This window comes from Syngnathoides biaculeatus, chromosome 7, assembly GCF_019802595.1.
Source record: "Syngnathoides biaculeatus isolate LvHL_M chromosome 7, ASM1980259v1, whole genome shotgun sequence".
In the NCBI taxonomy this organism is placed as follows: Eukaryota; Metazoa; Chordata; class Actinopteri; order Syngnathiformes; family Syngnathidae; genus Syngnathoides; species Syngnathoides biaculeatus.
This window is the reverse complement of record NC_084646.1, coordinates 31,346,439-31,357,497: the sequence shown is the minus strand read 5'-3', so window position 1 is coordinate 31,357,497 and position 11,059 is coordinate 31,346,439. Positions and strand designations below refer to the sequence as shown.

The 11,059-nt window shown below is 43.6% G+C and overlaps 2 protein-coding genes across 2 annotated transcripts; both read right to left on the bottom strand.

The window, feature by feature from the left end:
* Positions 1-215: 215 nt before the first annotated feature.
* foxf2b (forkhead box F2b) lies at positions 216-3,485 on the bottom strand. The gene is made up of 2 exons (XM_061825263.1): positions 2,164-3,485; positions 216-701 (listed from the first exon to the last, which is right to left on the bottom strand). The coding sequence occupies exons 1-2, from the start codon at positions 3,125-3,127 to the stop codon at positions 529-531; spliced, it is 1,137 nt and encodes a 378-aa protein (XP_061681247.1). The 5' UTR covers positions 3,128-3,485; the 3' UTR covers positions 216-528.
* Positions 3,486-8,654: 5,169 nt separating this feature from the next.
* foxq1b (forkhead box Q1b) lies at positions 8,655-10,477 on the bottom strand. The gene has a single exon (XM_061825288.1). The coding sequence runs from the start codon at positions 10,342-10,344 to the stop codon at positions 9,553-9,555; it is 792 nt and encodes a 263-aa protein (XP_061681272.1). The 5' UTR covers positions 10,345-10,477; the 3' UTR covers positions 8,655-9,552.
* Between the last annotated feature and the right edge of the window lie 582 nt (positions 10,478-11,059).

The window sequence follows — 11,059 nt, the reverse complement described above, 5'->3', positions numbered from 1 at the left end:
TCTGTTTTTATTGTGCTGTTCCAACATGTATAGAGGAGAGCTAAAATAGCTTACGATTATAATATTAATATATCATATAATTAATAATTAAGAATATAATATAATATAATATAATATAATATAATATAATATAATATAATGCTAAAATCTGCGACCTACAATGCAACAGCTTTATTGAAACTTCTTACAAGAGAAAATTTTGGTTAATGGTAATACAGTGCAATATTTTTTGCAGTTTATAATACAGCATCGTGAGAAGGATAAAACATAGTTACATAATACATATCTTGTTCACAAGGGAGCACTTGCCGTTTTTCATTTTGACGAAGCGTTTTGTTTAATGTATTTGCCCCCCACCCCCTCGTGGCCAAGAAGGTTTCTTCATTTATTTTCCTTCCATAGATCAAAGGTAACATGTGAATATAGCCATCATGTGAAAAATCAGTAATAGTTCTCCAACAGATCCCCCAAAATAGTCATGTTACATGGCGGACGTGCAGTTTTACTGGTCCAGGATGACAGAAGCGCTCACATGACACACGGCTTAATGTCCTGACTCATGCTCTGAGGATGATGATGGTGGTGATGATGAAGATGGTGATAGTAGGACCCGCCGGGCGTCGGGTGGAAGGACGAGATGCCGTTGAGGTTGAACACAAAATCTTTCCGATCGCAGTGGCTCTGATAAAGTGGAAACCCAACTGTGGAAGAGAGGAAATATTCAACGTCATATTTTCCAGTCTGTTCGTTTACAAAATTCAATTTTATTGGCAGCACATCATGTTTTGCTGTATTCTTCCCCAAATTTTTGATAATTATTAAGAGTCTTTTTATTTGTACTCGGAAAAAAGTCATTTAAATGTACATCACATACACACGATTAAAATGTGTTTCAGAGCTTATTTGATTGTCTTGGAGAGAGATCTCATTACTTAGACTGCATTAAATTTTGATGAAAACGTATTTCAGTCTTCAATGATTGTTTCAATACTGAAGGGAAAAGTATATTTTCGCTTGAACATCATTAAAATATTTTTAACATTATCTGGATGTTATCGAGTAAAAAGTGTGTGTGGGAGGTGGGGGGAGGAGACTTACTTTAATAAATTGTAAACATTTGCCACCGAAAATGTACTTTTCCTTTCAGTGTTGAAAAAAATCATTGGAGACTCAAACGAAATTCCATCCATATTTTGCTATTTAAAACAACATTTTCTATGACGCAAACACATTTTGCTTCTTGCTTCTGAGTACGTTTTGAGAATGATTTAATGTTGTGCTGCCCTTTTGATCACGTTTTATATTTGTGTGTTTATTAAAATGTCAAGATGATTTCAATTGGTCTTCTTTGCCCCATGGCAGTAGTCTATAACCAAATGATTTAGAAAAAATGAATCGAGTAAACTGGCGGTCATTCATGCCAACTAGAGAGCTTCCATTTTATTTGAGAAATGAGGTGGCCGTATATTGGTCAAGACCATAAGGCCTCCAGATGTGACTTTGTTTTCCAACGGGATGGATGCACAAGCGGCGCACAAATCGCAGGATCATGACGCATTTGTGACTGGCAGCCATTATACAGGCCAGTTTACTCCATATTGACACAAACACATGTAAGCATACCCCCGGGCCTCACGAAATATGTTGCCTTAAGTCGAGAAAGGCCTCCCGTCACTTGTGGATATATGGAGGTTTATGTCCTCGCCGGTGTGGTCCGAAGTGCACAGTCTTTGTTTGGTTAACCTTTGAGACCGTTTCAGGCTGGAGCGTGGGCTCCTCGTCTTGCAGAAATCCTCAAGGCCTGAATAAAGCCCCCGCGGACGTGTTATACCGAAGTCAACGAGCCTGACTCGGGGCAATTGGGGATTTTTTAAATGACTTTAATAATGACCCCTTGAAGACATTGCGTGATTTGTAAAGAAACAACGCATTCACACATGGTAAATTCATGAGACGCACCTTAACATTCTGTCGTATTTTTATTTGACTAGGGGGAAGAGGAAATGATTGTTATAATTTCAAGCATTGAGGGAATCCCGTCAAATTATTAGTGACGGGGACCAAACGGGCTTATCATTTTTTGCTTTGTTTTATATAGAAACGTCCTCATTCTACGACTGTCTTATTGATGGTAATGCTCGACCGTGGCCGAGTGCACTATACCTGAAATGTCGCTGTGGTGGCTCTCCCTGCTGTTTTGGTGGATGTAGGTCTGCTCCAGTGAGTAAGGTGACATGCTGGTGTGCAGTGAAGATGACCCGGGGCTGCCTGAGGTTAAAGGCTGCTGTTTGATGTAGGGAGACCCGCCCGAGGTGGTCCACTGTGCGGACGCACTGGCGTACGGGGAGTGGCTGTCCAAGGCAGTTCCAGTAACCGGAGAGGACGGTACTGGACTGCTGCTGCTGTCCGGGCCGTATTCTCCGTTGGATGGAACCGGACAATTCGCCATGTACGCGGATCCCGGACTCGGAGACATGTGGGGTACGTGATGGCCGCCGCCCAGTCCTTCGTAGCCTCGGCTCATCAGATCTAAATTGTACCTGTTGCCGTGACAGGAGAGCGTTGCAGGGGGGGGCTGGAAGTCAAAATTCTCCGGCATAATGGACGTGCCGAATCCTCTGCCGTTCATCATCCTGTACATGGGTTTAAGGGCTTGACACTTTCTTCTGAAGCCTCTGGGCCGACGACGAAAAGAGCCCTCCTCGAACATAAACTCACTGCCAGGATCGATGGTCCAATAGTGGCCTTTTCCCGGTCTGCCGAGTCCCTTGGGCAACTTTATGAAGCATTCATTCAGAGAAAGATTGTGACGGACTGAATTTTTCCATCCCTGATAAGAGCCCCTGAAGAAGGGGAAACGGGCCTGCAGGAACTGATAGATTTGGCTGAGTGTCAGTCGTTTGCTCGGGGAGCTTTGGATTGCCATGACGATGAGGGCGATGTAGGAATACGGAGGTTTTTCCGGCCGCCTCAAACTCGAGCTGCTTTTCTTTCCTTTAGCCACCGTGGACGAGCTTTCCGAAGCGGATTGTGAGCTCAGCATGGCGGGATGCAAGACGCAGGACACCGGACTATATCGGAATGGAGGCGGAGGATCCAGCTGCTGCTGACGGGTCTCGCTGGCCATGTCAGCGCTGACGCAGGGAGGGACAAGCCTCGTAATGTTATTATAAATCAAGTACAGCTAGAACTCCAAGTCAAATAAAAGCGGAGACAAATTTCTTTCATGTCTCCTTTCGCGCGACTCTCTCGTTGCGCACTGGGGCCGGGACGCACGGCCAGTGGGGAGGAAGAGGAAGGCAGAGAGGCGGGGGGAGCTGATTACCCACCGGAGACTTATTGTCACACGACTTTCAAGTGCAAACTGGGTGTCTCAATGGAGCTAAGTGCGACAGCGTGGCGCGCCGGGCGGCCATCAAGCACCTCGACAATCGCTCAAATGGAGGAAACACGAAAAGCTCTTTGACTATGTGCGCGCACGACAGCCAAACAAGACGCGGCCACATATCATTTCATAAATCTTTCTCCCTTCAACGGAGAGCACCACCCCCGCCCCCAACCCTCCCTCATTGAAATCTCCCTGAAATAAGTAAAAACAACGGCCTTCACTCATATCTACTTGACCCACGCATGTCCCTTCAATTTCCCATCATCTTAAACTTCACGCAACAAAGCAATCTATCACCGGATACGGACGCGATCCCCCGCTTCCATCCCCTGGCAACTACCAGACGTGTAAATTGGTCATTTTTATGTCATTTGATCGATATCGTGAAAAATATGAAGCCCCTTTTAAAATCAATACATTTTACTGATATGAGTAAAGCAAAGCCAAGCAATGCAATTTTATTTATATAGCGCATTTCACAAAGTAACTCTATGTGCTTTACATGATAAAGAAATTAAACATTGAAACCAGGCAAAAAATAATAAAACTGACAATAAAATATATATATAAATGAAAAAATAAAAGTACATTTTAAAACAGCTTACAGTGCAAGAAATATAATTCAAGTGGAAATATTCCAAAAAGCATGAGAAAAAAGAAGAGTTTTCAACCTGGATTTAAAAACATTTCCACTTTAGGCTGACCTCACCTCTGTTGGCAACTGATTTAATTTGTGTGCAGAATAACAGCTCAATGTAGCTTCAACATGTTTGCCTTGGACTCTGCGTTACACCATTTGACTTGAGTCTGTCGATCTCAGAGCTCTACTGGGTTTGTATTCTGTAAGCATTTATTTCATGTGTTCAGGACTTAAACCATTTAGTGATTCATAAACCAGGAGCAGAACTTTAAAATCTATTCTAAATATGACTGGAAGCCAGTGTAAGGACTTAAGAATTGGAGTTATATGCTCTGACCTCTTTATTCTGGTCAGATCCCGAGCTGCAGCATTCTGAATGTGTCACGTCCCATCGGAAACGAGAGTAGGACCCAAATGGCGGAACTCGGAAGACGCAAGGTAGTTCAAGAAGAGACACGTTTATTATATGCAGAGGTAGGGGATCGAGCAGGCAGTCCGGTGCAGCAGCGGTAGTTGGGACGTCGGGCGAAGAGAGCAGATGAGCGGACAGGCAGGAGTCGGTACACAGGGGAACAATCAACGCAGGCAGAAGTATCAAAGGAGTCAGGCTTACAAGGGTGGTCGGAGAACATGTGAAGGTCGGTACACACAGGTTCAATCAGGGATACCGTAGCACACGAACGGGACATGAAGATCATACGAACTGGCGCCGGCCAGTTGTCATCGCGGTCATATAAATCCACAGCATAATCAGGCTGCATGAGGCGCAGGTGTGCACCTTCCAATCAGCGCACCTGCGCGGACACCCGCACAGCTCGTGCTGGAGCGGCAGGATCATGACAGAATGAGCTGCAGCTGTTTCATGCTTCTTTGTGGAGTCCAGTCAGAAGACCAGTACAATAGTCAAGTCTACTTGAGATAAAAGCATAGTTTTCCTGGTCTGCTTGACACATACAAGCCTTCACTCTAGGTATGTTCTTCAGCTGGTAAAAGGCAGTTTTATGAATTGATTTGATATGACTGTTGAAGGTCAGGTTGGAATCTAGCAGAACACCAAGGTCTCAGACTTGGTCTTTGGGTTCTAAAGATAGTGAGATCAGGTATTTACTAACAGATTTTTTTTTTCTTTCGGTCAAAAACAATTGTCTCAGTTTTGTTGTGGTTTAGTTGAAGCAAATTTTGCCTGATCTGGTGATTTATCTCCTTTAGACAGTGACACAACACTTCAATTGAACTACAGTCATCTGGAGACACTGCTAAATATAACTTTGTCATCTGAAAAGCTACCCATCCATCCATTTTCTTCACCGCTTATCCTCAGGAGGGACGCAGGCAGTGCTGGAGCCTATCCCAGCTGTCAACTGGCAGGAGGTGGGGTACACCCTGAATATCAGTCAATCGCAGGGCACATCGAGACAAACAGGCACTCACAATCACACCCAGGGGCAATTTAGAGTGTACAATTAATGTTGCATATTTTTGGAATGTGGGAGGAAACTGGAGTGCCCGGAGGAAACCCACGCAGGCATGGGGAGAACGTTCAAACTCCATACAGGCGGATCTGGGAATGAACCCGAGAGCTCAGAACTGTGAGGCCAACACTTTACCAGCTGATCCACTGTGGCAACCTTCTGCAAAGCTATAATAGTCAAAATTAAAGTTTTGTAAATAATTGTCATCTGTTTTCCATATAAGGTCACAATTGAAAAAAAGAAGAAAAATCTCAAGTCATATTTTTCCTTTTTTAATGGCCAACTGTCTTTCTGCTTAGGTGTCAGAAAAGATGTTTCATAATTTCCAATGTTTGCTGAAGATGGTAATTCCATTTTTATATATGGTATTCCCCCACCCTCTTGTTTATCATGCCTTTACTATGAAAACTAACACCAATGAATCTTTGTTTTTTCAAACCATTCTTCATCGTCACTCCAGTTGTCTTTTCCCTAAAGGTCTTATTAGGTTGTTGCAATACACCAGTGGCATCTGAGCACAAGAGCCAGTATGAGGCAGCCATTTTGCATACAAAAATATGAAATATAATGATTTTGTGAAAGTTTCAGACCTTTACAGTTTTTTACGATTGTATGATGAGAATAATAAGTATAGATAATTTATGCACTCAAATTCTGTAATTTTTATGAAACAGTTTTTTATCCTAATCGTGATCCAAGAAGTTTATTTGAATGGGTCACCACCATTTGCTGTCAATCAGGATTGCCTTACAAAATTGGAATGATCAATACCTGAATGAAAATGGGACTTAAAGCGTTGCTGTTTCAAAAATGGGAAACGTTTACTCATATGAAACTAAGGTGCATTAAAGAACGCTGAATGTGATTTTTTTTTTCATTTTTTTTTTTTTACAAGAGTCTTTTACCTTTTTTGATCAAGCCGTGCACATGATTGCCAGCACAACCACGCGCTGTCCTATTTCAGTAAGACGCGTCACGACAGCCATCTTATCGTGGCTGTATTTTTCTCCTAATTTCCTCCTAAAATGGTCTGGGGGATAATAAAAACAAACGCTAGTAGCAGTACCGGCCGGGCTGATCATGTAGGGGGAGATGGAGCGGCAGCCGGGGTGGGAGCGAGAATTCGCTGTGCGTGTTGCTCTCAATAAGTGACTTTGACGTGAGTGGAAGCAGATTTTTTTCCATCAAGCGCGGCGGCCCTGCATAACACACACAGCGCGCCAGTATCAGGTTACCTCCCCCGGCCACGCAAGGTCCCATGGGCCTTGCGTTCATTAGAGACACCAAAGCCAAATGAGGCGAGCGGGCTGCGACAGCTCCCTCCCTGAAGACAATTGCAAAATATAGTGCGCTTGTAGGTTATGGCCGAGAAAATAATGCCTACATATGGCGTGTATATACATGGGACATGAGGAAACAAACAAACAAAAACTATACATAAATATATATTTATCATAGTCATGGCTCCAAGACTGCCAAAAATATTTAATAAGGCCCGTAGGACTTTGCAAACAATAACCTTTGCACTTTGCATAAACAAAGGATGTGCGGATAAAATGATTTTCCAGCGCGACATACAGCGCAGCTCCGCGGAGCTGAGTGGCCCCAGAAATTTCCTGCGACATCAGAACTTGCCGACTCCCGTGGAGATCAGGATGCTTCGCCCCGTACAGAGAATCTTTGTTGTGCAGGGAACTGCCCCCCCCCCCCCCCCGCGCTTTTACATGGGCCTGGAAAGGAGGAGTTTGTGATGCTGCATGGTGAAAACAGCAAGTGGAAGAGTGAATGCCCCCCTCACGTTTAGCTTCAGAATTCTATCAAGAATGGAGAGCCACACGTCCCCATTCCCATTGTTTACATGTAAATGCTGTATAAGATGTGCATGTATTTATAGATCAAATTGACCTCGGGCAAACGTTCTCAAAAATACAAACATCAATTTTGAAAGTTCAATCAATAGTACACATCCATTTAAATTCATTATTAAAATTTGTAATAAATGTATGGAAACTTTTATTTTGTTTTCCTCCTTATGTGAGTTCTGGCGGGAGCATGTGGGAGGAGGACGAGGCTTGGGCTGCCGGAGTGACACTTTGTTTGGACTGGACTTTCCAATATTGTGCCTGCTTTAAATGTTTGCTTTTGGGAGTCTCGGTGACCTCGTCGGCCTTTAAAAGAGTTGTACAAATGTGAAAAATTACACGTTATGACAAAAAGCATAGCCACGTGATTAAGGTATGTTGTTCTTTCGTTTCACCTGCAGGTTGCAGCATTGCCCCTGGAACAGGTCTCACCTGTCATCTGTAGGGTTCGGAAGAAAATGTGAGTGATTGCTAAAACCGAGTCCTGCAAAATTAGTACAACTACTACTTTGTGTTTGTTAGTTTGACAAATGCCACGGATAACTGCGACATGCCTGTACGTTGTGCTTTTATAATAAAAAGATAAAATATATCCTCAAGTAATAAAATTCGGAAAATACATTTGTTTTGTCTACCATACATTTGGATTGATTTGTATTTCACTTGTGTTTTGAATCCATTGTAATTTAACCCAGTGTTTCCAGAACTGTGTTTGAATTCTAGCGATTCAGACACCTGAACCTCGAGACTGTGTAGATTAAAACATTCCAGTCATTATAGTCACAGTAGACATTGCAATCATATAATATGTTTAAAACACAAATTCTTCTTTATTTATTCAAATGCAGTTTGCAATAGGCTCTTGCAATTATTGAACAAAGATAAACGAAATTGGTATTTAAACAAATAGAGATGCGGAAAGTGGATGTTTCGGGTGAGGGGACGTCCCATCCTTAGTTTGGGATGCAGGGACTTTTCAGGGATTTCAGGACCGCGGAAAGCAACTGGTCTGCTGTCCGAACACCAGCTTTGTTTATTTTACTAATAAATTTAAACTGATCACAATGTACACGTCTTGAGATCTGCCTTTTTATTTAACACGTCGAAATTATAGCGCACTGAATTTTCTTAGTTCAAAATATCTTCCCATCAATGCACTTCAGTGATTCTCAAACTCTTTGTATCAAGCAATACAAACGTATTTGTTCAAAAATATAAACAATGATTATAAATAATGATGATCAGATGATGCAATATAAAGTATCAGCAGTGACCATTTCTGGAAAATAATAATAATAATAATTATTATTGTTTGTTCTTGTTGTTCCTTCCTCATTTCCATAGACTGACTGATTGATTGATTAATTGAATGATTTGACTGTTCACATTTATACCCAGCTTTTTGGCACCAATTTATGAAGCACGTTTTTTTGCACCATAAAAACACTGTATTTTTCAAAAATTTAAAACTGTGTTTTTTTTTCTGATAACACCTAAAAACGTTGGAGTGAAGTGTATCCTGGACAAAAACGAAATTGTCTGGGGTAGGCCAAACGTTTTCTTTAACCTAATCTAGTGATTACACCTATAAGAAAACGGCTTTGAAGACCACATACACTCACGTTGCAATTTATTTTATTCACGAAAGGACCCGGAATGCATAAGACACCGCCACAGGAAAACATCTGGGCTTCCATGTGTCTGTAGTGCAGCTACATGATTTTTTTTTTTTTTTTTTTTTGCAGCTCAGTCATTTATTTGATGGATGTTTACAACATTATTTTACAACATCCCATACAGCAGTTCATACACGCTATGAACATAAATACATGACTTGATTTATGCTTCAGCATGGCTCCCGGTCACCGTCACACGTGTAGAAGAAACAACAAATGAACCGTGAAAACAAACACTTCTCCCGGTAACACACACGCGCGCGCGCACACATTCACGCACACACACACACACACACACACACACACACACACACACACACACACACACACACACACACCACACACACACACACACACACACACACACACACACACACACACAAACACACACACACACAAAGCGCACGCAAACAAGTCCGTGAAATGTTCTGGGATAACCTAGTCTACAATGGCAACACCCGGTTTTTTATTGCATGCAAAAATGCACATTTTGACTGAACAAGTCTGAGGGTCTTCATGAGAGCAGCGAGTCTATGTGAAAGCTGCCCGCCTTTGCGGGGGTCTTTAGAGGGTGGGGAGGGGCCAGGGTTTGGTTTTGCCCTCTGCCCTCCATGGACAGGTCGTTGTGATGGAGCGGATAGCTCATCGCGAAGGGCACCTGCATGTGGGACCAGAAGAGCGCGCATGCTTCGTCCTTCCTGCGACTGAAGGGTTTGCCGAGGATACTGTCGATGGCGAAGGAGCTGGAGAACTTGGCCCCAACCCTCTCATCACCTGTGACGTCCGGGGCCTCCTGGTCTTTTGAGGACCTCTTGGTGATGCGCTTCCTCCTGCGGCGGAAAACCCCATCAGCGAAAGTGTACTCGCTGTGGGGGTTGAGCATCCAGTAGTTGTCCTTGCCCCAAGGTCTGGACGGGTCCCGCAGCACTTTGAGGAAGCAGTCGTTGAGTGACAGGTTGTGGCGCACCGAGTTCCTCCAGCCGGTGTACGAGCCCCGGAAGAAGGGGAACTTCTTCATCAGGAAGTCGTTGATCTCCGCCAGGGTCAGGCGCCCGCTGCCGGACTCGCGGATAGCCATGGCGATGAGGGCGATGTAGGAGTACGGAGGCTTGGGTCTCCGGGTGTAAGGCTTTCCCTTACTTAGCTCGACACCCGAAGACACGGGTGGCGGACTGTTGGCTACGCAGTCCCCGTCCGAGCCCAGCTCGTCCCCTGACAGAGGAGAGGATATCCCAGCGTCTGCGTCCACGCACGCCTCATGTGGCTTCTGAGCCAAGCAGAGCGCAGAGACAACTTCAACTTTCATGTTGCGCTTCTGCAGCCTCTCTAGCAGGTGGATGAGCAAATGACTGTCTGAGTCAAGGCTTGCCTGGAACGCCTCTGTCTGCTGAGCACGAAACACGTCTTGTCTCCCCAGACCCGCCGTGTTACTTGGAATATAATCGCCTGCCAAGGGGCGGCCCACGGGCGGGGCTTCCATCTGAGCGCACGGAACGATTGAGTGATACGCTTTGTTTACAATTGGACGCCACCGTGTCACGCCACGGACGAAAAACACAGGGTGATATCCGTCTGTTTGCCCCAAGTCTATCCACTTCAAACATTTTTCTTCACAGAAAATTAAACTACACTATAATTTTTTTGCATAGACATAGTGCTTTGGGTGCAAATTATATCTGTCAATTCATTGCAAGGAGACGTAAAAAAAAAAATCTAATTGAAAGACTTTAACCATCATCACAAGTCTGAAAATTGTGTTCACTGAGGAGTGAACAAAAAATCTAATTTTCAAATTTAATTAATTGATGTATAATTTATGCGCACCCAACTGAAAGGCACTCAGCAGAGGTAATACAATAAAGGAGGCACGTGCACAGGCAGACCCCAATAAGTGGTGTTAAAGCACCTGCTCTTTGGCACTTAATAAAAAGGGGCCTTTTTGCTGTCTTTTTTCTTCATTCAGCAATATTTCTGAAAAAAAAATGACCTTCTTTCTCATCAATTCCACCCAAATCAACACT